Source organism: Rosa rugosa, chromosome 7 (genome assembly GCF_958449725.1).
Source record: "Rosa rugosa chromosome 7, drRosRugo1.1, whole genome shotgun sequence".
Taxonomy (NCBI): domain Eukaryota; kingdom Viridiplantae; phylum Streptophyta; class Magnoliopsida; order Rosales; family Rosaceae; genus Rosa; species Rosa rugosa.
The window spans coordinates 38,192,786-38,219,923 of NC_084826.1; the positions used below are offsets into that span (position 1 = coordinate 38,192,786).

Sequence of the window (27,138 nt, forward strand, 5' to 3'; positions counted from 1 at the left end):
TGGTTAGCCGCCATGGTAGTACCTCGTCCATCTGGGGCGACGTGTCCTACAGGGATATCTATCCTTGCAGGCACATTTGCAGCAGGTATATGTGATCTCGTCACTTTAGCTAGATCAAAGAAAGTGTCTCTATAGATCTAGAATTGTCCGCACTTCAGTATTTTCATGCGGTTTGGGGATCAAGATGAGACATTGTGGGGACATTCCATGTTAATTCACGCCGTTCATCAGGAACGATGACGTTCTTATCTCCCCATAACGGCGGGAAGACTGTCTCATCAAAGTGACAATCCGTAAATCTAGCGGTAAAGAGATCGCTTGTCAAGGGCTCTAAAAAGCACATAATGGATGGGATTCATAATCGACATACACGCCCATCCTTTGTTGAGGACCCAATTTTGTACGTTGTGACGGCACAATTGGCACGCGGACTGCATACCCAAATACGCGTAAGTGCGAAACATCAGGTTTGTACCCAGTCACCAACTATATCGCGGAGTAAGGTTGGGTAGCAGTGGGCCTCAACGGGACCAACATAGTTGCATGCAAGATTGCATAGCCCCACGCAAAAACTAGAAGCTTGGTGCGCATTACCAAGATTCTATTTGCGAGACCATCTTGGGTGTGAACATAGGGAACTATATGTTCAGCATCAATCCCAAGGGATATGCAATAATCATCGAAAGACTTCGATGTAAACTCTCCGGTATTATCAAGTCTTATAGACTTTATGGGATAATCCGAGTGGTGAACCCTCAATTTCATGATCTGGGTGAGAGTTTAACAAAAGCAGCGTTTTCTTGTGGACAATAGTGTAACATGTGATCACTTTGTCGATACATCAACCAAAACCATTAATATTTAACTGGTCCACATGGTGGTTGGATATATATGTCCACAAATTTCTCTTGCATTCTGTGTAGAAAAATGGTGGTGTATGTACTAGTCTTTGCATATGATGGTCTAGTATGGCATAGCGTGTCATTATATACAAGACCCTTATTCAGAAGGGGATGCACCTGCGATGAATTGAGGATACGGTGCATCATACTTTGACCTGGGTGTCCCAAACGGTCATGCCATAGCAAGTAGTTGCTTGAATTAGTTAGCTTCTAGCTAACAGATTCCAATTTCTCCAATGTACGCTTCTGGCCACACACTTTGGAGGTTATGCAAAGATATTACACACATTTTTCTCAGTGGTTTCAGCGTAATAACCGTTGGTTCGAATATCCTTAATACTCAATAACGTTCTTCTGGAACGTGGAGATTATAAGGCCTCATTAATGGTAGGTTCAGTACCATTGGACAACATATAGTGGGTTTTGCCATAACCCTCTATCAGGTTGGATTGACCTAATACGGTTGTCACAGAGGTATGATTTTGAAAAATATCTCCGATCTGGGAGTATGGTGTGCGTAATAGCACTTTTAACCAAACAACAAACTTCCCCACAAAATATGCCTATTCATTTATTTAATTCAATGGATCACATGTATGAATAAGTTTATTGAATTAAATATATTCGAACATAACCACATTTCTATAATCCAAAATAATTGAAAACATAAATCACCAAAATCCGAAGATGTTTCATTCATTAAGATGAAATAGATATGGCACAAGGGGCCAATTATACCCATGTCTTCGAGTTCTAATCCTCGGTATGTTCAGTAACTGCCTGAAAATCCATGATCTCTAGTGTGGAATCAATAGAAAATGACCCTTTAATAAAGTTGGTATTTCGAGTTCCGCGACCGGCGTAATACTCATCTACTGCTTAGGCTATCGCACAACAGGTGCGGGACCAGCAGTCAATTCCTCCACATTGATAACAAAGATCATGCTGATTCTGGTGGCAGCGGACGGACCAGTGTTCCTTTCAACTCGGGCTTGCTGAGTTATGGCATCATGGTTCCTACCACGTGGAGCCTGATTACATGGCCTCTTGGGCTTTGGCCAAGTGGCAGACGGTCATATGGGCTAATTTCGTTCTGCCAATCATGTCTTGCTTCAAACAAGAAAATGGTCATTTGATGGTGAAAGTGCTCTTCTAGAGCGACCCAAAGAGTCTGTGTCCTCTTCATCGGATACTCAACTTGGAGTGTTTTCTCCATATGTTTCCTTTGAAAATTATGGCACTCATATTAAAAGCCTCAATGACGACATTGTTAGCATTGATTGTTGATCTCATCTTCTTTGCAATCAGATGAATTTTCACATCTTGAGTTCACTTTAGATAGTTTCTTCTGGAGACCTCCAAAGCAACAAAGTCAAACATGTTGAGATTTGACATTTCTTACAGGAAAGGAACAAATAATATTAGTGCTTTGGGTAATATCATCCATAAGCAAGTAATGAGAACTTCAGGTTCTATAACATGGTATGAAAAATCGGATTAGACATGTAAAATCTACTGGTTTTATCGTGTGTGGTGAATTTATGAAGGAAACTTCAAGTTTCTTAAACGGCATTTATCGAAACTACAAGTTCGATATATGTATGAACTACTGGTTCATTTAGAACTTTTAGAACTTCTAGTTCATTAGGTACCTGCATTTTCTACACATATATTCTAGTGCGAAAATTTAGACAAGTAACACAATAATATTGAATTGAGCAAATTGAAATAATCTCACAAATTTGGATAAATAAAAATCACAAATCAATTGAGATATTAATTGCATGCTTGTAATATAACAGATTAATTATCACACAATTATGTGAATAAATGCTTCTGGCAATTAATTACACATATTAGATATGGTGAATGTATTTACAATATGAAATTATTTTTCCTTTTATTTTGATTCTGCTGGACCAAAGAAGGAGTGGGCTTGATAGTGAAGCCTATCGGGTTTAGTCTGCGGGCTTGTGACCCGACCTTTCATGCGTAATTCAAATGGTGTGTGAGACCTGCTGGGCTGCTAGGTCCTGCTGAGGGAGAGTGGGCCTGCTGGGCTCAGGCTAGTCTGCCAAGGAATGAAAAGTTATTACTCAACCCTTTCGGTAACTCCAATTGAATACGACCAGGTAAGGAAAGATGAGGTTTAGGTGGAGCGAGGCTCGCTTAAGTACACGGCCTCATCTGAACCTTTCCTAGACATCGCATCCAACTGGATGAGCCTAGTTTGAGAAGATTCATAACTTTTGTCATGGTAACATTTAGTGAGCTTCTATTCTGGCCTTGAAACTTGGGCCTGAGCTTCTGGCTCGAATTTGTTGCTATGACTTTGGGCTTGATTTGAGCTTCTGACTCAGCCTCTATTAATATTCACGATTATAATATAACCAAATTCAATATATGTTTTTAAATCGTAACATAAATAAATTAATGCAGCGGTTATATACCTAAGGAAATGGGTTCAAATCCCATTAATGCTTCTTGCATTTCGTATAGGTAATAAATTTGGGCAAATGCTTCTGGCATAATGTTAATGTAATAATCGCGTAATAATTTAGCCCATAATTCTTCTATCATAATTCACGCAATAATTCAGAATTGTCTCAATGTGATAATGAAGTGATTGTGGTTATGAGCATAAATTACTATGGTAATTGCTTTGGATAAAATCAATCAAAATCAAATCACGGGTTGAATCAATTGATCAATCACCAATTATATGGAGTTGAATCTGCTTCTGGCAGTATTAATATTAAATGGTGTTGATAAATTCCAGCTAGCCATAGTGGCATAGTGGACAATGTGCTAGGCTAATGCATGCTGTGGCTGGGTTCGAATCCGAGGAGCAGCAGAATCCCTTTTCTTTTTTGCTTGTTTTTTAATTGGTATGCACTATATGGTACTACTGGACCAAATGCTTCAAATCCAAGAATCCTAACCTTTTTTTTCCTTTTCCAACCAAACAATCCAAGCCAAATAAACCAAGACACATAAACGAATATATATAAATATGTATATACCAAATATTAGGGTTCATGCATCATGGTGATTGTTCATATTCAATCGTTAGGCTCAATAAGCATGAATATGAAATTAGATTTTGGAAAACATTACTTGATGAAGAACGGATGAATCTTCAGCTTATGTGTGCAGAACTGAGAAGGTTGTCTTCTCAGCCAATCCAAGAGCTATTCGCCTCTTCTGAACAGCTCCCACTTCGAATGGTGTACTGGTCTCAAAACGACTCCAATAAGGCTGAAATTTGGAGGTCAGATAGAAGAGGCAGAGACGAACAACTTTGATGAAGGAAAGATTTTGATCTGAGGTCCCGATCAAGAGGTTTCAGGGCGTACAAACAGGCTGATCTGCACAGGAACTGGCGTGCTGCTGTGCTGCAGGGGCAGCAGGCGTGCGACGATGCTGCAGGGGCAGTAGGGACTGCAGGGAGGCTGCGGCAGGGAGGTTTTTTCCTGGCTAGGGCTTTGGTTGATGATCCTCAATCTTGTCTCAATGGTAGAACTATTCGTGCTGATAACGTGTTGTAAAACAAACATAAAATAATTTGAGAGAGAGAGAGAGTTTAGACGCAGAGAATGGAGAGTGTGTCTTATTCATCTCACTATGAGGAGTCTTATATAAGGCTACATCTTGTGTACAAAAGGTAAAACATCAATCACTCATACAATTACGAATGTGTCAATCGCTAATTAGAAGCATATCAATCGCCAATCAATAGTAATGGCATGCATCAAGCAATACCTATTGCATGAATAGCCATATCATTTACAACAATATATATATATATATATATATATATATATATATATATATATATATATATATATATATATAATATGTGTGTGTGTGTTTATAAATATATATATACACACATATAGATATATATTTGTGTGTGTTTATATATATATGTGTGTGTGTGTGTGTGTGTGTGTGTGTGTGTTATATATAGATATATCTATATATGTGTGTGTGTTTATAAATATATATATATATATAGATATATATATTTGTGTGTGTGTTTATATAGATATATATGTGTGTGTGTGTGTGTTATATATAGATATATCTATATATGTGTGTGTTTATAAATATATATATAATATGTGTGTGTTTATATAGAGATATAGAGATATATATATATATATATATATATATATATATCAATATATCATGTATGTGTGTGTGTGTTTATATATATATATATATATATAGATATATATATCTATATATATATATCTGTGTGTGTGTGGAAGTTCTTATACTTCTATATATATATATATATATATATATATATATATATATATATATATATATATTCTAAATATCGGTTGACCAATTCGATCGGATTCGAAAATATGGTGAAATTGGCTAAATTTTTTACCACACTCATAATTTATTGTAATAAACTCATCCAACGGTCGGTTTTTCCATTCTCTTTGAATTGATAGGGGTTGCTCTTAGGAGTGTATGATATATAAATATAGGTTTATAAGAGTAACTACGTTTGACCTAGTTGATCGAATTCGAAACGATAACCAAATTTGCTAGATTTTTTACAACCACCATAAAATATTACAATCTCTCAATCGAGCGGTTGGTTTCTCCAAATTCATCTTCCACTTCATGGTTGTTTTAGAATGGACCTCAACAATTTAAATGCAATGTATAAGTCATACAACTTTAGGAGACAAATTAGTATAGGCCAACGTATTTGTAATTAAAAATTGAAATTTTTATCTTATGTCCACACACATCCATCGATGAATTATTTACAAGCGTGATGTAAAAAAATAAACAAGTTTTGCGTTCATCACGCCATCGGTCAACCAAGAAAACATGCAAGTGACTACAGTTGACCAATCCGATCGAGTTCGAAACTATGGTGAAATTGACTAAATTTTTAACCACACTCATAATTTATTGTAATAATCACGTCCAACGGTCGGTTTTCCCATTTTCTTTGAATTGATAGGGGTTGCTCTTTGGAGCGTGTGATGTATAAATATAGGTTTAGAAGAGTAACTAGGTTTGACCTAGTTGATCGAATTCAAAACGAAAACCAAATTGGCTGTATTTTTTACAACCATCATAAAATATTACAATCTCTCAATCGAGCGGTTGGTTTCTCCAAATTCATCTTCCACTTCATGGTTGTTTTAGAATGGACCTCAACAATTTAAATGCAATGTATAAGTCATACAACTTTAGGAAGAAAATTGGTATAGGCCAATGTGTTTGTAATTAAAATTAATTTTTTTTATCTTATGTCCATGCACATCCATCGATGGAATATATACAAACGTGATGTGAAAAAATAAGCACGATTCGCGGTTGTCACGCCATCGGTCAACCAAGAAAACATATAAGTGACTACGGTTGACCAATCCGATCGAATTCGAAAATATGGTGAAATTGGTTAAATTTTTTAAAGTTAAATACTGGTTACTCCCTATAGTTATAGAGTTTCGTCGTTTCAGTCCCTGACCTTCGAATTTCACCTAAAAAGTCCCTGAACTCTCAATTTCCTCCCGTTTCGTCCCTGCAGTCAAGCTCCGTCCAAAATGTCCGTTAAATTGCTGACGTGGCATTCCTCACGCGCTGAAATGTCCAATTTACCCTCACTTACTTTTTTTTTTTTTAATTTATTTATTTTCTTCTCTCTCTCTCTTCTGTTTTTCTTTTTTTCTTTTGGAAAATTCTACAAAATGTTAACGTATGACATGCATACAATTGCCTTAAAAGTGGTAATTTGAGTCCTCAAAATAGTAATATTAGTCCTCAAAGTGGTAACATGAGTCCTTAAAGTGATAAATTTTCTTAGTTACCACATGAGTCCTCAAAATAGTAATATTAGTCCTCAAAGTGGTAACATGAGTCCTTAAAGTGGTAAATTTTCTTAGTTTACCATATGAGTCCTCAAAATAGTAATATTAGTCCTCAAAGTGGTAACATGAGTCCTTAAAGTGGTAAAAATAGTTGATGTATGAGAAATGTTAACATACTATAGCTTTACCCTTTTCTTTTTACCTCTTCTTCTTCCTCATCTGTTTATCTCTGTCTTCTTCTTCCAAAAACAAACCCAGCTCTCTCCATCTTCACTTCCTGCTCCCTCAACCTCCTCCACTTCTCTTCCTCCATCCACCATGAAGAAATAGTCCTAAGCCGCACACTTGGACTCCAGCATCGGCGGCGATGAGGACCCTGTCATCGCTGCCGCCGCCGTCGCCGCGCCCATTTCCTTTCTTGATCTCCGGCGAAACCGTTTTTCTTCCTCATGGTCCTCTTCTTCCTCATCCTCGTCCTCGTCGATCACCAAAACCCCCAAAGATTTCGACTTTCCACAACCATGGCTTCCTCCACCAACGACGACCTCAAGAAAACCCTCGGCGACCTCGACAAGGACTCCTTCATATCCCTCCTCTCCAAGCTCATCGGCGAGGCCAAGTTCGTCCAGAACAACCCCCCTGGCCTCATTCCTCAGGAGGACCGAGTCGTCAAGCACGTGCTCGCCTCTCTTGCCCCTTAGCACCACCACCGGCGGCGGACCTCTCCTCATCAATCACGTGACTTACCACCCCGGCAGGGGCAACGTGATTGTGGAGTACCCAGGGACTGTGCCCGGGAAAGTGTTGTCCTTTGTGGGGTGCCACATGGACGCCGTCACTGCCAATCCTGATGATTGGGTTTGTTCCTCTGGTTCCATTGTTTCTAGTCTGAAAGTTTGTTTCTTTAATTGAATTTTCAGCTTTTCGGGTTTTGCTCTGTTATTGTTGTCTATGGTTGGTTTGTTAATAATCTGTTTAGCTTAATTTGTAATTGTGTTGATGATTTAGCTATGCTGATTCGGAGACCGATTGAGTGTTGTGCAAACGAAGCTTGCTGTGTTGTTAGCTTAATTCGAACAGAGGAGGAAAGAGATGGAAGGAGAAGAGGTAAAAAGAAAAACAGGAGAGAGAGAGAAGAAAATAAATAAATTTAAAAAAAAAAAAAAGTAAGTGAGGGTAAATTAGACATTTCAGCGCGTGAGGAATGTCACGTCAGCAATTTAACAGACAATTTGGACGGAGCTTGACAGCAGGGACGAAATGGGAGGAAATTGAGAGTTCAGGGACTTTTTAGGTGAAATTCGAAGGTCAGGGACTGAAACGACGAAACCCTATAACTATAAGGAGTAACCAGTAATTAACTCAATTTTTTATCACACTCATAATTTATTGTAATAAACTCATCCAACGGTCGGTTTTTTCATTTTCTTTGAATTGATAGGGGTTGCTCTTTGGAGTGTATGATATATAAATATAGGTTTATAAGAGTAACTACGTTTGACCTAGTTGATCGAATTCGAAACGATAACCAAATTGGCTAGATTTTTTACAACCACCATAAAATATTACAATCTCTCAATCGAGCGGTTGGTTTCTCCAAATTCATCTTCCACTTCACGGTTGTTTTAGAATGGACCTCAACAATTTAAATGCAATGTATAAGTCATACAACTTTAGGAGACAAATTAGTATAGGCCAACGTATTTGTAATTAAAAATTGAAATTTTTATCTTATGTCCACACACATCCATCGATGAAATATTTACAAACGTTATGTAAAAAAATAAGCAAGTTTTGCGTTCATCACGCCATCGGTCAACCAAGAAAACATGCAAGTGACTACAGTTGACCAATCCGATCGGGTTTGAAACTATGGTGAAATTGACTAAATTTTTAACCACACTCTTATTTTATTGTAATAATCACATCCAACGGTCAGTTTTCTCATTTTCTTTGAATTGCTATATGTTGCTCTTTGGAGTGTATGATGTATAAATATAGATTTATAAAAAATTAGTGCCTTTAAAAATTTATTTATCAATAAATTAGTATCTATATATAAATAAAGATTTTTTTTTGGTACAATATAGAATTATAGATATGTTATCTTTGATTGTATTTGATCATTATCCAATGAATTTCCAAAGCTTGATTAAAAAAATATATATTTGTGTCTTTAAATATTTATTTATACATAAAGCCCGCAAGGCCCGGCCCAAAAAAGGCCGCAAGGCCAAGCCCGGCCCGGCCCGAAAAAGCCCGCTAAACCCGCTTTATATGGACGGGCCTGGATCCGTCTATTTTTAATAAAGCCCGGCCCGGCCCGGCCCGTTGACGACCCCTACTCCAAAGTCCATACCAACTGGCACAAAGAACAGCATCGACCCCGCACCGCCAGGAATATCACCGTCAAACCCTCGACAAACTGCAGAAAAAGCCCCCAACCTAATATGATAAGAGGAAGGTGAGAAGGAGGCCGAGGCCAACCCAAGACCTCAAACGGGGATGGTGCCGGAACCGGCGACCCTTGCGGCCTACGATCCCCAAAAGTAACTCTGACAGTTTTACGGCGAGGCAATACCCTAGAAGAGCAAAAGTCTCCACTGTGATATGAAAATAATTTATCATTGTTGTAAATATTGATATTTCTTTCTTATATTTTGATGACTTTTTGAAGGATAAAAAAATCAAGTAACCTAGAGAATAATAAAATTAATAAAAGTGACCTTACACGTCATTAGGCCTAAAATTCATGGTAATTCGAAACAATATTCAACAGCAGCAAGCATAAAATTCATAGGTTTCCTAAGAAAGGAAAGTAGAAATGTTATATTGATTGCAAATTATTTACATCGCAGGAACATATTCGCCATCAACCAATAACCCTATTATACAAAGTGCAAATTTGGGTCCTTGCTAACATAAATAGTACAAAGGAGAAACAAATTAATGTACAAACCAATAACTTGAGACCCAAATGCATTTTTTGTACAAAGTCAAGCAACATAATTTTCTGAGCTGCGGAAAATTTCATTGGCATGGGCTGCTGGCACGTAAACTGCATCTTGCAGTGAGCTGTGAGTTCGGCCATAAAATACATAAACCAACACTCCTATTATCAGCCATACAGCAACACGAGCCCAGGTGTCACCTCTGAAAATGAGATAATTAATTAATTGCATTAGATGTCTGGAAAAGAAAATTTTTCTAAGAAGATTACAGACAGTAACGAGTTGGTCAACAGAGCATGAAAGACAACTGGAATTAACTGTCTTCCATACTTCTCTTCAAGTCAACAGGAAAATCAATATGATATATCATTGCAAAGAACTGCATGTATTGTTGTTTCAGTAAATGGTGGTGGTTCTATTCAAACTTCTCAATTTAGCAATTGGACCTCCCTTCATTTTTTTCTATTACCCAAACTTCCAATTTGAACCCTCTATCTTTCCCACCTACCGGCCTACAACCAAAAACTCATTTCTTCACCGGCTTTCTCTTCTTCAACCTCATTGTCGTTGCTGTCCCTATCGATATCCACAGCTCTACCTCTATCTTGTAATTGCGAATAACTTGTTCGGCTTTACTGAGGCCGCAGCGAGCCCTTTCTGAAACCCTATTTATTATTACACCCTAATTTGTGTGTGAACTGAGAGAAGATAAAAACCGAGCATTGCTAGAGAAGAAGTTTCAATGCGGGTGACGTGGAGAAATGGGAGAAGTTGATGGCGGAGAGTGACTGGCAAAGGGGAGTCAGTGTTGAGACAGAAGAATCCTTTATCATCAAGACAACAATTGGTCACTCACCTTTTATCTTTATCTTTTCTTCTCAAGATCAGATCACTACACAGCAAAATCCTCCATCCTCAAGAAAATAATCTGTCAATTACCTTTTATATTTTATTCTCAATATTTCATTACAGATAATCATTCCCTTCTAGAATGAACCTCTTTTTAAATTACATGATCACAAAAGAAAACCTTGTTGAAAACAAACCGTTCTAATAAAAGCAATGTTGTGAGTACCTTCATGAGACTATTCGTCTCTCCAAGAACTCAACTAATTTAAAAAAAAAAAAAAAAAAAAACTTTCCAAGCCATTGATATGTGCTTGACTAGTTGTCAAAAATTGAACTGCTTTTGTTTCAAATCACCATAAAAAGGACTGTCCTCATTTAACAGAGGAAATGACTTAATATACCAAAAACTACAGTGCGGTTGTGCAGCTAGTACGATCAAAGGAGTCTGAGATTTTTTTTTTTTTTTTTGAAACGGTGTTTTTCTTTTTAAAAATACTTGTAGGGTAAAGCTGAATTTAAAATTGTACAAAAAATTGAGGGGGTCCAACTGTTAGCTTGGCAGATCCGAATAGAACGACCATTTATTAATGATAAAAAACTATAGCGCATTAACACTAAAACAAGATCGAGTTAGCTGCAATTTCCACGATAGTTTTCCACAAAGCTGCTTGACAATAAATGAAAGCATGACTACAAGTAAAAAAAAATCACTTTGGGAATAGAAGAAAAAAAAAGAAAAAAGAAAAAAGACAGAATATATGTTTGATTAATAAGAAAACAATACCAATATTAAAAATTCTCAACTATATTGAACATTGAATTTTAGAGCATTTCTCAACTATCAAAGGATAAAACAGATTCATAATAGTGAAAATCAAGTAGAAAGGAAAATGATAATGCAAATAACAGTATTAAACCTCTTTAATGGGATACTTACCCAAGATTGATGAGTAAGTAGACGTTGATGAGAATACAGATGATTGGAAGCAATGGAACAAATGGGCATATGAAACCTGAAAGAAAATCAATATACCACTGTTATGGAAAACTCAAATGGTAGTTACCTCAATCCAGTGTAACATAACAACTTAACCCAAACTAGCCACAGTAGCTTAGAAAGTCTACTCAAACTAACCAAACATGACATGAAGAACTAAGTTTTTTTTTTTTTTTTTTTCTTAGTACCGTCAATAGTTCAGTCACTTCAAATATGATCAAATTGTAATATATTAGCATCAGGGGTTCAGTTAACGGTAACAAGGTTTGGATAACTAGCATCAAGTAATATTTTGTTCTTAAAAGGCTGCCAACTGAAGTAAGGACTATGCCGCTATATACATACAGAACTGTTCTTTAAGGTGGTTCACTGCATGCAGATATGGCTGTGATGGGAATCTTTTCAAAATTGTGGGAAAGTCAGAGTTTGTTATAGTAGGCTGTAAGATCTCTATTTAAGGCTTGGCTTGAGCTCAGTGTTGTGTTTTTTGGCTCATTGATACAATCTGAAAATTAGGATGCAGAATTCAAATCCAAGTCTAGAAAGGAAAGAGGTTTGCGCGCAGCTTTTCTATAAGTTCTAGGAAAGTCAGTTTTCAAGTTCTATTAGGATTTGTATTAAAAGCTTAGTCTATTAGGGTTAGGAATCCTAATCCCATGTTGTATCAGCAGCCTCTATGCCCTATAAATAGGAGCTGCAGTCAGTTTTCTGATATAGAAGACAGAAAGTGCAGAAAACTGAGAGTCAAGGTGATAGAGAGATAAAAACTAGTCTGAGGGGTTTGAGGGATCTGCAATAAGCACTTGTAAACACCTAAATTCTTCATAGTGCTAGTGAATCTCTCAAGAGAGATCACGAAGTGGACGTAGGCTAAAGTTTTGGCTGAACCACTCTAAAATCTGCTGTGTTGTTTCTGTTTTCAGTTCATCTATTTCTGATTTTGCTTTAGTAAAACACAACGATCCTAAAGGGGGCTTACACAATAAGTGGTATCAGAGCTTAGGCTCAAGGTGTTTTGCGATGGTGAACAGCAAAATCATTGTCGAAGCAGGAGATGTGAAACCGTCCATTAAGCCCTTTAATGGCAAGGACAACTTCACGCTTTGGCAAAGGAAGATGAAGAACGTTCTGGTTCAGCAAGAGGTTGATGAGGCAATTGGAGATAAGCCTGCAACAATGACTGAAGCAGATTATACGAAGAAGAATAAGAAAGCAAAGAGCTCCATTGAGCTGCATCTTGCTGATAATGTCTTGCTTCATATTGGTGAGAATATGACTGCAAAGGAAGCATGGGAGAAGCTTGAAAGCGTCTACAGGGGTAAAACTATCAGCAGCAAGCTACTCTTGAAGGAACAGCTCTTTGGCCTCAAGATGGAGGAAGGGGATGATCTTAACGATCACATATGCAATTTTCAGAATTGCATATCAAACTTGAAGAAGGTTGGAGCAAAGATGGATGACGAAGACACGGCTGTCATGTTACTTCATTCGCTTCCACCTTCATTCAAACACTTCAAAACCACCATGATATTCAAAGATACTATCACACTTTCGAAAGTGTGTGAGAACTTGGAATCATATGTCAAAATGGACAAAGATGAAGAAAGTTCTCAAGCACGGGGTCTTTATGTCAGAGGCAAGGAGAGAGGAAGGTCCAGGAATAGAGGTGGTGGATTTGAAGAAAGAGGCAGGTCAAAATCCAAGGGAAAAGGCAAAGAAAAGAAGAATGGTTGCTCCGAATGTGGTTCACTCGACCACTGGAAGAGGAATTGCAAACAATGGAAGAAGAAAAAGGCGCAGATGTTAGGAGAAAGCTCCAACTCAGCCAATGTCGTTGCTGGAAATTATAGTGACGATGGAGAACTTCTTGCAGTAATAACCAGCTCCAATGCTCTTAAATATTGGACCTTGGATACAGCCTGCACATTTCATATGTGTGCACACAGAGATTGGTACGACACATATGAAGAGAGGAACACCGGGGAAGTGTTGATGGGAGATGATTCACCTTGTAGGATTATGGGAATCGGAACAGTAAAGATCAAGATGCATGATGGAATTGTCCGAACGCTGGGAAACATCAGACATGTCCCAAAATTGAGCAGAAATCTGATTTCATTGAGCACTTTGGATAGGGGTGGATTTTGGTATAAATCTGAAAAAGGACAGCTCAAGGTAGGAAAGGGACAAATGGTCTACATGAGGAGTGTGATGCAACCAGATAACATGTATAAACTTACGGGTTCTACGGTGGTAGGTGGAGCTGCAGTTTGTACGGAGGAAGACAAGACTGAGCTTTGGCATAAACGGCTAGGGCACATGAGTCAGAGAGGGTTGCAAGAATTACACAAAAGGGATCAGCTGGAAGGTGTAATGAGCTGCAAACTTGAATTTTGCAAGTATTGCACACTCGGAAAGCAGACCAATGTGACGTTCAATGTGGGCAGCAGTGAGAACAAATCCAAAGGAGTATTGGACTATATTCACACAGATGTTTGGGGGCCTACACCAACAAAATCAAAGGGTGGAGCCAGATATTTTGTCTCTTTCATAGATGATTTTTCGAGGAAGGTTTGGGTGTACTTTATGAAAACTAAAGACCAGGTTTTCACTAAGTTCAAGGAGTAGAAAGCTGAAGTTGAAAACCAAACAGGCAGAAAAATCAAGTGTTTGAGAAGCGACAATGGAGGTGAATATAGAGATAATCAGTTCTTACAGCTATGCAAAGATGCAGGCATCACAAGACACTTTACTGTTAAGAAGACTCCTCAACAAAACGGTGTTGTAGAAAGGATGAACAGAACTCTCATGGAGACAGAAAGAAGCACGAGACTTCATGCGGGGTTGCCTGAAACTTTTTGGGCAGAAGCGGTTAATCATGCATGTTATTTGGTTAATCGATCACCTTCTAGGGCTATTAACTTCAAGTGTGCAGAGGAGGTATGGTATGGAAAGCCAGTTGATTATTCCAACTTGAGAGTGTTTGGTTGCAGTGCTTATGCACATATTCCCAGCGATGAAAGAACCAAACTGAAACCTAAGTCCCATGAGTGCTTGTTCATCGGCTTTGAGAAAGGGGTGAAAGGTTATAAGTTGTGGGATATAGTCAACGACAAAAGCCAGTTGTGGGAAAGCCAGTTGATTATTCCAACTTGAGAGTGTTTGGTTGCAGTGTTTATGCACATATTCCCAGCGATGAAAGAACCAAACTGAAACCTAAGTCCCATGAGTGCTTGTTCATCGGCTTTGAGAAAGGGGTGAAAGGTTATAAGTTGTGGGATATAGTCAACGACAAAAGGGTGATCAGCAGGGATGTAATCTTTGATGAGAAGACTATGCCATTGAATGAGGAGGTTAATAGCAAGAAGGAGAAGATGGCTGTTGTTGAAGAAGAAGCAATCAAGATTTCATTAGCTAAACCATCAGATGAAGATTCCCAAGTTCAGGTGGAGCAAATTGAGCAAGTAGGGAATGATCAAGGAGCTATTGAAGAAACAGAGCAGCAACAACAGTCACCAGTTAGGGCTCAGGTGGAGCAATCCCCACAGAGGGGTCGAAATTCCCCTATCCCACAAGCACCTGAGTCATTTAAAAGAAGCATAGCACTTGACAAACCTAAGAGGAATCCAAGAAAGATACATAGGTTTGGGTTCGAACCGGAAGAAGATGTGAGTCATGCTCTGAGTATAAGTCAAGGAGATCCAACTACTTATCAAGATGCCATAGAAAGCGAAGAACAGGCAGGTTGGATTGGTGCTATGATAGAAGAGATGGAATCTTTGCATAAGAATTCCGTGTGGGAGTTGGTTACTAAACCCAAAGAAAGAAAACTTGTTGGCTGCAAGTGGGTGTTTAGGAAGAAAGAAGGAATACATGATGCTGATGCCATAAAGTACAAAGCACGTTTGGTGGCGAAAGGGTATTCGCAGAAAGAGGGAGTGGATTATGACGAGATTTTCTCTCCGGTCGTCAAACACACTTCAATTCGGTTATTGTTGTCTATAGCAGCTCAGTATGATATGGAGATTGAGCAGATGGATGTGAAAACTGCGTTTCTTCATGGGGACCTCGAAGAAGACATTTATATGTCGCAGCCGGAGGGTTTTGTCGAAACAGGAAAAGAGGATCTGGTTTGTCGGTTAAATAAGTCCCTATATGGACTTAAGCAATCACCGAGGCAATGGTATAAACGCTTCGACACATACATGCTGAAAATAGGCTACACAATGTGTCTATATGACTACTGCTTTTACTACCATGTATTTAAAGATGGGGAGATTATTCTACTACTTTTGTATGTAGATGACATGCTAATTGCATGCAAGGATATGTCGAAAATTCAAGAGCTTAAGAAGAAATTGGGAGCTGAATTCGACATGAAGGATCTAGGAGCTGCACAAAAGATCCTTGGAATTGAAATAAGGCGGGATAGAAAAGCTGGTAAAATTTGGTTGTCACAAGAAAAGTACATTCTGAGGGTACTTGAACGCTTCAACATGGATGGAGCTAAGGTTGTTTCTATCCCATTAGCTGCACATTATCAGTTAAGTGCAAAGCAAAGGCCATCAAGTCAAAAAGAGATTGATGCGATGAAGGATGTTCCATATGCAAGTGCAGTAGGGTGTCTCATGTATGCGATGATTTGCACAAGACCAGATTTAGCTCAAGCATTGAGCGTTGTCTCTAAGTACATGTCAAATCCGGGTAAGCCCCACTGGGAAGAAGTGAAGTGGATTTTGAGGTATTTAAAAGGGACTAGGCAGCTTGGAATCATGTTTGAGAGAAAACAAGAAGTAGCATGCGTGGCTAGTTTTGTTGACGCAGATTATGCAGGAGACTTAGATAGAAGGAGGTCTACAACAGGTTATGTTTTTACTTGTGGAGGAGGACCTGTGAGCTGGAAAGCAACCCTTCAAGCAGTCACAGCCCTATCTACTACTGAGGCAGAATATATGGCATTAACGGAAGCTTCAAAGGAAGCTATTTGGTTGAATGGGCTAGCAAGTGAATTTGGAATTCACCAAGAAGGCGTGGTAGTGAAGTGTGACAGTCAAAGTGCCATTCATTTGGCAAAGAATCAGGTGTTTCATGCAAGGACGAAACACATTGATGTTCGCTATCATAGGATCAGAGATTGGGTAGAATCTGGAAATATCTTTGTGGAGAAGGTTCACACAAATGACAATGCTGCAGATTGTCTTACCAAGCCCGTTGCTGTAGAGAAGTTCAAGCATTGCTTGAACTTGCTCAGTGTCACAACATGTTGAGTTGTGGTGGAGCACCTCCTCACTTGAGGTGCGTTGAGGCAAGAAGAGTCTTGCCAAGGTGAGGGTTCTTGAAGGTTTGTTCGGGATTACTTCAAGAAGTTCAAGACATCCTGAAGGTTGCAGCAATCGTTTTTGGTATCAACTCACCAAGGTGGAGATTGTTGTGTTTTTGGCTCATTGATACAATCTGAAAATTAGGATGCAGAATTCAAATCCAAGTCTAGAAAGGAAAGAGGTTTGCGCGCAGCTTTTCTATAAGTTCTAGGAAAGTTAGTCTTTCAAGTTCTATTAGGATTTGTATTAAAAGCTTAGTCTATTAGGGTTAGGAATCCTAATCCCATGTTGTATCAGCAGCCTCTATGCCCTATAAATAGGAGCTGCAGTCAGTTTTCTGACATAGAAGACAGAAAGTGCAGAAAACTGAGAGTCAAGGTGATAGAGAGATAAGAACTAGTCTGAGGGGTTTGAGGGATCTGCAATAAGCACTTGTAAACACCTAAATTCTTCATAGTGCTAGTGAATCTCTCAAGAGAGATCACGAAGTGGACGTAGGCTAAAGTTTTGGCTGAACCACTCTAAAATCTGCTGTGTTGTTTCTGTTTTCAGTTCATCTATGTCTGATTTTGCTTTAGTAAAACACAACGATCCTAAAGGGGGCTTACACAATACTCAGTTTTTCGGAACTGTAGCATTTAGCTTTAGAATTAACCTTACAAAATTAAATTACTATGTCATAAATTATGACTATACACGTATTCTTCACACAAGGTCACCCCCTATACCGAATAGACAAAGCTACAACTACAATCACGGAGTTTAGATCCTAGTCTAAGTCATTATAGTAGAGAAACTAGAATCCTACAATTAGGGTATGTAAGCAGGTAGAACTGTAGTTGACTATTGTGAGTTAAAGGAGATGGTTTAACAGAGTTTAGATCCTAGTCTAAGTCATTATAGTAGAGAAACTAGAATCCTACAATTAGGGCATGTAAACATGTAGAACTGTAGTTGACTATTGTGAGTTAAAGGAGATGGTTTAACAATGCACCCACCTCCTGTGTGCCCAAAGCTGTGCCGTGCATCATCTTGATCTATACAAGTCAGCACAATCAGACCAAATAGAACAAGGATACCACCAGCTCCACATACTGCATAGCGAAGAAAGCTGAAAAGGAAATTTAAAATGAAATAAATATAAAAAAATTACTGGATTAATGAAAGAAATCACAAAATATGTAGGCAGAAAGATAAATTAACATTTAAAATAATAAATTTAAAACAATATCTTGGCAACCAATTCTACACAGAAGTAATGACAAGCTATTTGAATATAATAACAAAAAAAATATCTGTCAGAACCAAGCCTGGGCACCAAAATCAGCCCACCTGGGGAGGCCCAAACTTGAAGCTGAATATGTCAGGAGAAACACCCCTACACATGTGAACATTATGGTCCAGCCAGCAATTTTTCGCCTGTTATCTTCACTTAGTGTGTCTGCAATAAATCATATATACATAGTGAATAAGCAGGAAAGTAGAGCAGAACTTCTCAAACATCAGTTAGTTTCCCCCAAAAAATAAAAAGATATAACTTTTGTAGATTGTAGTACATAGTTTTTAGGCCTTTCAAAAGTAAAACTTCTCAAATTGGAGATTTCTTCTCCTTGACAACTTCTCTTTGCTCTCCAGACTCGCATCACGAGTCTAAAGGGATGTGAATGTGGATGTAGTGTTCATAGAAGTAGCTTTAGTTTTAAGTTCATTAAGGGTATTACTGTCTTTTACTCTGTTTACAGATGTTGTCGGTTACGGTTTCGGGTTTCCTCAAATGAGTTATATGTTTATTCTTTAAACTTTAGCTAGATGCTAAGCTAGCCGTCACTTTCTTCGTCTACAAGTCTGTTGTCATCCTCTCTTAATGACATGCAGAATCTCTCCTTTACGAGTTACATTAACTAACAAAGACATCCTCCCTTTTTTTAAAGGAATTTTAAAGGAGGACATCCTCTCTTGAAGCTCCCTTTATATATACAGAGATTTACAAGGGCCTTTCCAAAAAGGTTCCCTCAAAGTCTGCAATTTAAGGGATTGCATGTAGGCCTGACCATGTGTCTGTGTCTCTGCATCAATATCTAGATATATAGTACACATTACCTTCCTACATTGCAGTGGTTGAAAATAATCAGGTGAGAAGAATAAGGAACTTACAGTTAACATCTTTCTGCTTTTGGTAAAAGTTAGATGGTCAAAGTTTTGTGGGGTTACTTCGTGTTGGGTATGATTTTGGTATTATGGACGGAAAGGAATAAAGGATTTTTGATGACTAAAAAGGAGTGGGGTTCGATGAGCTTTGGGAGAGTGACAGTTCTTATCATCCTCATGGGCTTCCATTTCCAATTGATTCAGTAACTACACCCTCTCTTTCTATTATGCAAGACTGGAAGGCTGCTGTAGCTCAGTTTTAATTTTTAGGCTAGTCTTGTTATGCTGATGTTTTATTTGTTCCTGCTTGTTTTGCTGCAGTTGTCTTTTTTATCCTTGTCTTTTCCACTGTGAACAAAGTCCACAGCTTCTGTTCCTTTTGTCTTCCAATGGATGGTGTTTCTTAGAAGATAATAGAATAAATAACTATACAAAAAAGGAACTTACAGTTAACAAGGGGTAGTTGCTTTTCAATCAGAGGAAGTTCAACCAAGATATCCACTTTGTCAAGTAGAGGTTTAGAACTATCTTTGGAAGACCCAACACTACCCTTAGGATCATCCCCACTGATATCTTGAGAATTACTACCATGCCGCGAGGAGACTGAATCAATGGAATCCTGCAGAGATGCAGGCAAAGGCACCTCATCCGGTGGGACATATCTGAGTATAAGTACACATATTGCTACCATAGTGAATGCAACAAGTGTACCCACACTAACCTACACAAAATAAGCAACTACATGTCAGTTTCCATATCACACATTGTTTTAATTAAAAATACAGAGCAAAGGGAATGTGCCAGCATAAAAAAGAGTAAAACAGTTGAATTTCCATCTCCATAGTCATTATCGTGATCCAAACAAAAAACTCCTTTCAGGAATAAAAGTGGGAAAGATATTAAATTATATAACTCCAGGCTATTGAAAAGCATTACAAAGTTAATGGCATGGCTAGTAACCATAATTATAGCATTTGACATGGAGAATACTTCCATGCGTTCTTAGCATACCAAAGGCCTAACAAGTAATCCACTTATCAACAACAATACCAGATTTTTCCTGAACTTAAACTTACCATTCCTGCTAACTGTGAAACATCCATGAAGAATGCCAAGATTGCAGCACCAATCCCAGTTGCTATTGTACTCTTGACAGGGACCTGAGTGCTTTTATTAATCTCCGAGAAAAATGGCGGCAGCAATCCATCTCTAGCCATTGCCATCAGAATTCGCGGCTAACAAAGAGAAAGAAAAAAAAATCCTTATAAATCCAACAAAATCAAAATAGATAGAAAAGATCAAAAGAAAGTATCTTACTTGGTGGTAGAAGTAATAGGAACTCATGGTAATAAACAAACAAAGCAGCTAAGACCATACTTGGTAGATCTTGAAAAGGAAGAGATAAAAGGAACATGATAACAAGAAAAATATAGAAGGTAGAATGCATATCCATCAATTGGAAAATTAAAAGAGTGTAAAGTAGATAAAGTGCTTTTCCATGGTAACCGTTCAAATAACTTGAATTTTTGAAATACTGCTGGCTCAATTTCAGTAGCTGAAGCATGAATGCATGAACACAGCATCCGAATTTCTTAAGGACCATATGAGGTGATCTAGGTAAATGTTATTAACTTATTATACAGATTTAAATTACGCAGAACAGGGAAAAAGGATCTATGAACTTGTCAATTAAACTCAATCTAATTCTGAAAATTTAAATATCTGGTGAATTACCTATAAGACCAAGTTGTAAAACTGTATATAGGATGCAATTGATCTCTTTGGTGTTCTACATAATTTCTTGTTTTAACAAGTCTTTTGCTGTTCTATGAATCTAAGAGAGATTTATTCTGGAGCCTAAAGGGTATCTTTTGTAAGCCAAAAGAGTTGAGCGAATAAAAAAAATGAGTGTTGTTGAAGGCTTGGTGCCTTGGGGTATCTCCTCCTACCTTGTTCTCTTTTTTCTCCTGCCCTTGTTCTCTATTCCCCAACTTCTCTAAACTTACAGCAGCTTTATATCATCTGTCTTCTAAATACACTCTCTTTCTTAAGCTTTCTATCTTTCCTAGCCACCACAACTACACTCACACAACCATTGCTTTGTTCTACACCAACAATAAGCTATAGACTATAGCCTTCAGAACTCAAATTCATTACTAGGCTAGAATAAACTGTAGAAATTGGTTTTCATTGATTCAATTGTGTTTACAATGTACAGATATATAGGCTATACAGAAGCTATAATTACAAAAGTCTATATAGAGCATTAAAGACTATAGATGCAGAATATCAAAACTGTTACATCAGTTACTAAATCAGTTGTGAATGCTGAGAGGAAATCTCTCTAACATAAACGATAACCCAAGATGTCTGTGAGAGACCCCAATCTCTATACAAAGACCAGTAAAAAGGACGATCAGAAAGCACGTATAGAACATGGGGAAAGGAAATCATACGAAGAAGAAACAGGCTAGTACTTAAAGTACGCTTTTCAAGGAAGACCATGCCAAACAACTTTCCATCAAAATAACTACATATTGCACATCTCGATCCACACACACACACATACACAAACACATAAGAAATGAAATTCATTTGAAACCGGAACACTTTTTTTTTTTTTTTTGGTGAGAAAAAATTAAGAAAAATTAGAGAGAGTGAACAAGGAGTTCACTGAGAAAAATACAAAAGACCCTGAAACAATTATTCTGCTTCATCTAAGAACTAAACCAAACAAAAGAACTAAAACTATAGTATTTCTACACAGCTGCATTACAGTCCAACAAGATTATAAATACAGAATACTACCTAAATTCCGAAGCAGATCTCATAAAGATGCCAAACACAAACCCTTTCACCCTAAATGCTCCACCTCTTCACCCTTTGCATGCTCAAAGACCCTTCTATTCCTATCCACCCCTACATAAAATAAAATAAAGATATTCCATTCCTAGCACATCTCCCCAATGCCACTAACCCCACCAGAAAAAGGTCGCACCTCTCACTATATAACACATTAAAGGAGGCTGGTCATCCCAAGATTTGCCTCCCTGAACACTTGAGACCATAAAAGTGAGGCCACTGGACAGTGAAGCAGCAGGTAGTTTATGGTCTATTCTTTCAGAAGCTGTCTTGCACATAATGCACCAATGGGTGGGGAGGTGGTCTAGCTCTATTGTTCATAAATTACTTTTACCTTTAGAGTAAATGGGAATTGGTAAACATATACAAATCACGGAGCAATCTTAATTAAAAATTTCAACTGTTAACAGAAATTCGGTGTGCAAATCATATACACAACATAATCAATTAACAGAAGGTAACAGCAAGATACGGACAAGATAGACTTTTCAGGAACTTTCAATGCAAAACCATAAACTCCAATTTAAATACCTGCGGAAGAATAGACCCCATCAATGTCGAGCAGAGAGCAGTAACAGCTCCAACAGTAATGATATAGCTTCAAACACAGGCAGGAAATGGCCTTCAATACAAAATTTAACTTAATTGCCCGAAAAAAAGGTACAGAAACGGCAATGACAGAAAAATATTAAACTTACGCAGCCCATTGCATCCCATGGCTAGCAAATGCAGTAGAGATGGGCGTGTCAGGATCCATTGCATGATAAGGCACTAAACCAACAATGACCATGGAAACCATCATATACAATGCACAGCATATAGATAGTGCAGCACCAATACCCAGTGGTAAATCTCGTTGGGGATTCTTCACCTTTGGAAATACATTAAGCAAAAGTTTAATACACTAGTTAAAACATCTCTAAAGTACTGTAGATTCAAATTTCAGATGACATAACAAGAATGAACTTACCTCTTCAGCAGTGCTTGCAACTGAATCAAAACCAATGTAAGCAAAGAAGACAGTTGCAGACCCGGCAAGCATACCATCCACCCCAAAGGGGAAGTACCTGTTATGTTGACGAAAACGAAGAAATAATGAAAAGTTTCCTCTAGAATTACAAGAGCGAATACAAATATAGGGAAGCAAAATACCCAGTAGGAAGTTGATATCCAGACCAGCCGGTCTTAAATCCCAAATAAGTACCAGCAACTATGACAAATAACATTGCACATACATTCGCTATCGTCGCAATGCCTTGTGCCACTGTACTCTGCACAGATTCAGTGTTCCATGACTCTGTTAGTAATTTGCCGTATAATACGTGTATAAAACACATACTGACCTTTTTTTTTCAAAAATACTTCCGTACTTCGTACTATTGAAAGGGACTTGTTAAATTTCTTACTTTTGAAGCCAAAAGTATTAAACACATACTATACATGTTTTTTATGTTTTTTTTTACCGTATTTTACACATATTATTGAACAAAAATGAATATAAATTAATAAATCAAAATATTTTGCCGAACTTTTCAATGAACTATTTGATAAAATGTCAAAATAATACGCGTACATATTTTTCGTGTATTATACACATCCCATAGTTCATTAACTAGGTGTTCCATCAAAGAAGGAAACATAACTACATTGTACAAATACGCAAAGACACTTGGCACTTGCAAATTAATCGTTTTACACAAAATGAAAAGAAAATATTCATCCGTACCTCCTTGATTCCCACACACAGGAGCCCTGTGACAATAAATACTAGAATGGCTGCACATGGGTCAACCATAATATCAAGCGCAGGAATGTATTGACGGGCTAGAAAAACAGGCAGACTGTCTGCTCCTCCAAAGAGTAATGCCTTGAAATAGAAAACACATATAAAGATACAGAACATAGTGACATACTAAAGAAGTGTCAAAGGATGCGGTAAAATCTTGAAGTTTGAAAAGGAACACTAAATTTGACCCTCAAGGGGATTCCAATTCAAGCACAGGAACACAGATTGCATGCAGTTTTCATCTACAATCGCTGATATCCAGCATTTATTGCTCACAATAAATTCTAAGATCTCAGTAGTATTGCCCATATGTCTACTCATATACATAAAGGAAATAAAGCACATGATATGATAATAAGACATTCAAGTACGCTGAAATAAAAATTAGAAATAAATAATTAGGTTAAATTTGAAGTATGCAAGTTCCAATTCAGTAGACAATAAATATAAGAAGTATATACAATAAATATATAGATCATTCTGTTTGGGCCTTTTAGGCCCCGCTTGTAACCAAAAAAAAATAATAATAAATATATAGATCATGTATATATATGATTAGTTCAAGAAATTGAAGTGTACCAGATTAGGGGAGATGCCGCGAGCAACAGCTGAACCACCAATGGTATATTCGAGAATCAAAGCCCAACCAACCAACCAAGCAACACTGCAGATAATATCACAAACTTGGTATGAAGAAGAAGAAGAAGAAGAAGAAGAAGAAGAAGAAGAAGAAGGAAGGGAATGAGAAAGGAATACCCTTCTCCAATGCATATGTAGGTGTAGTGATAGGCGCTTCCGGCAGAGGGACAACGACTTGCAAGCTCGGCATAACAAAAGGCGGAAAGGGCGGCGGCGATTCCGGCAATGAGAAAGGAAATAGTGAGGGCTGGTCCAGAATGCTCTCTGGCAACTGTTCCAACAAGAATATACACTCCTGCTCCGATTGTTGAGCCCACACCTATTCATATTCATATTCATATTGATAGAGTAAGTAACTCATAATCAATCATAATTGAAAACAAATTGCAAGAATTGAGAGGGAGAGAGAGAGACCAATTGCAACGAGATGGGGAACAGTCAACTCCTTGGCCAATTGATGATGAGCCTTGCGGTGAACGGAATCGACCTGCTTCCTCCGAATCAGACTATTAAGAGCACCACCCCATTGGTTTGCACCTTGTTGCGACTGCGAATCAAACCCCATCCAATCCCTCTCCTTCCTTATTCCCTTGTTATGATTCTTACTATCTATTATGCCCGCACTTCCCTTTTATTCCCCCGCACAACTGATTTGATTGTTTCGCACCAAACGGGAAAGCGGGCAGATTACGCAACACAACCCAAAGAGACGACTTTTCCCTTTCCCTTCTCTCCTCTTCTCTTCTCTTCTCTTTGGGCTTGTTTGTTTCCGTGGAGAGCTTGTCTTCGATTATCCTCTGACTCTTTACTTTTCTTTTTCTTTTTTTTTTTCTTTTTTTTTCCTTTCATTTTGTATTTTCGTAATGGCGGGGTCAACTATCGTAATCTAGTGGGATCCATTCGCCCGCCGCCCATCAATCAATGGCCTTTTTGTTTTTCTCTCCGAAATCATTTCGAATTGTATTATTGTTAGTAACTATGACATAATAAAATCTTAGAAAGCGAAACTGTTTCAAAGGCCCACCTTAGATTAAAATATTTTTTTTTTTTAAATTAAACATTAAAAGGCACACAGCTTCGGAAAAAAAGCAACTAAACCTTAACTGAATGTATCCATATTCAAGAAAACCTAGTCTCCAATTTTCTTTCCACTAGCTTCAATAATTGAAGAATATACCACCAAGCCATCATTGTAGGAGATTCTATCTTTTCTCTCCCTCCAAATGGAACAAATAACAATCATGTTTTGGTAATAATTGAGATATCTTTTTTGAAACCAATAAGCAAATACCCAAGCAAAGGTGGACATGAGATCACAAGAGCGGAGAGATCAAAACTCGATGCTAAATTACACTAATCAAAACCTCCATTACCAAAGTAAAAAAGATAGAGTTTTAAATTGAGCACTAACTTTTGTACATGTCAGCTGGGTTGTCATGTTTCTTGCTTGATTACTCTTTAAGAATGTATGCTAATTATGTTTTTGATTTCACTGTCAGAGAAGTGGAGCATCGCAAACTCCCAATGCGACACCAATTGGGTCAAGCACAGGAACAACACCAACTGCTACAAGTGAAGCTGTTGCATCGCTTATGCTTCCTCCCCCACCACCTTTTGCAGCAGCTGCTCCAATTAGTGAAGCTGAGTATGTGAAGAAGAAGAACCAGTTTGCAGCATGGGACCATTTTGAGAAGATGAAGAATCTAGAAGGTACTCCGATGGCGAAACCAAGGGCTAAGTGCAAGTATTGTCCCACCACGTATGCTTGTGACTCCTGATCAAATGGGACAGCATCCATGAGGACTCATATGCTCTACCAATGCAAGAAGTGTCCGGCATACCAACCGGCTAAAAGGCAAAAGTTTCTTTCCTTTGATTATGTTGAAAGTGGTGGTAAATTAGTTGCTAGGGCTTGGGACCCAGATGAATGTAGAAGAGCTTGTGCTAAAATGATTGTGAGGGATGAGCTGCCGTTTAGTCATGTAGAGGGGCAAGGTTTTATTGATTTTATGAAAATTACATCACCAAAGTTTGATCCTCCCTCTTGGAGGACAATTGGTAGAGATATTTGGATATCTACCAATTTGAGAAGGAAAAGATTCGAGAGTTTGTAGCTAGGAACAATCTGAGTTTCTCTTACCACCGATACCTGGACTTCGGTCTAGAATATCAATTACCTTGTCTTGATAGCTCATTTTATAGATGAGACTTAGGCACTGCACAAGAGAATAATAAACTTCACTATTATTCCAAATCACAAGGGTAAGACAATAGGGAAATTGGTGAAGTCTTGCTTGATTAATTAAGGTATTGAGAGAGTTTTCAGCATTGTATTTGACAATGAGTCTAGTAATCAAGTTGCACTTGCGTACATGAAGGAGAAGATTGGGAATTATAAGCAGTTAGTATTAGGTAGGAGTTTTCTGCATGTTAGGTGTTGCTGCCATATTTTGAATATTATTGTGAGGGATGTGATGAGGAGCTTGATTCCTCTATCGATGCAATTAGGAATGTTGTTAAGTTTATTAGGAGTTCACCTGCAAGGCTCGAGAAATTTAGGAAGTGTGCATCTAGAGAGAAGGTTGAACACAAGGGGTATTGTGCCTTTAGATGTGTGCACAAGGTGGAACTCCAACTATTTCATGTTAGACATAGCTGTCAAGTATGGGCAGGCCTTCGTGTGGTTGGAAGATAAGGACTAGCAGTACAAAAACTACTTTCAGGAAAGGGTTGGGGGAGGAAAAAGGGTGGGGTCGCATAGAAATGAGGATTGGGAGAAGGCTGCTAGGTTGGTGAAGTTTCTCAAGATTTTTTATGATGCAACTTTGGCATTTAGT

At 38.1% G+C, this 27,138-nt stretch overlaps 1 protein-coding gene and 1 long non-coding RNA gene across 2 annotated transcripts; both read right to left on the reverse strand.

The window, feature by feature from the left end:
• Positions 1 to 9,497: 9,497 nt before the first annotated feature.
• On the reverse strand, positions 9,498 to 25,095 carry LOC133720153 (cationic amino acid transporter 2, vacuolar-like). Its single transcript, XM_062146324.1, has 14 exons — positions 24,716 to 25,095; positions 24,419 to 24,620; positions 24,242 to 24,326; positions 23,603 to 23,743; positions 23,029 to 23,147; positions 22,847 to 22,943; positions 22,575 to 22,747; positions 22,408 to 22,474; positions 20,091 to 20,249; positions 19,462 to 19,735; positions 18,199 to 18,307; positions 17,865 to 17,977; positions 11,486 to 11,561; positions 9,498 to 9,901 (listed from the first exon to the last, which is right to left on the reverse strand). The coding sequence occupies exons 1-14, from the start codon at positions 24,864 to 24,866 to the stop codon at positions 9,745 to 9,747; spliced, it is 1,923 nt and encodes a 640-aa protein (XP_062002308.1). The 5' UTR covers positions 24,867 to 25,095; the 3' UTR covers positions 9,498 to 9,744.
• LOC133720154 (uncharacterized) lies at positions 21,187 to 22,401 on the reverse strand. Its single transcript, XR_009851714.1, has 2 exons — positions 22,013 to 22,401; positions 21,187 to 21,933 (listed from the first exon to the last, which is right to left on the reverse strand). It is a non-coding gene; the product is annotated as an uncharacterized LOC133720154 (long non-coding RNA).
• Positions 25,096 to 27,138: the final 2,043 nt, after the last annotated feature.

Bases quoted from the DNA above. Each gene is read 5' to 3' on its own strand.
- LOC133720153 (XM_062146324.1), bottom strand. From the start codon at position 24,866: ATGGGGTTTGATTCGCAGTCGCAACAAGGTGCAAACCAATGGGGTGGT. The intron at 24,621-24,715 runs GTCTCTCTCTCT...GAATATGAATAG, and splicing joins TCCCCATCTCGTTGCAATTG to GTGTGGGCTCAACAATCGGA. The intron at 19,736-20,090 runs GTAAGTTTAAGT...TATTTTGTGTAG, and splicing joins TTTCACAGTTAGCAGGAATG to GTTAGTGTGGGTACACTTGT.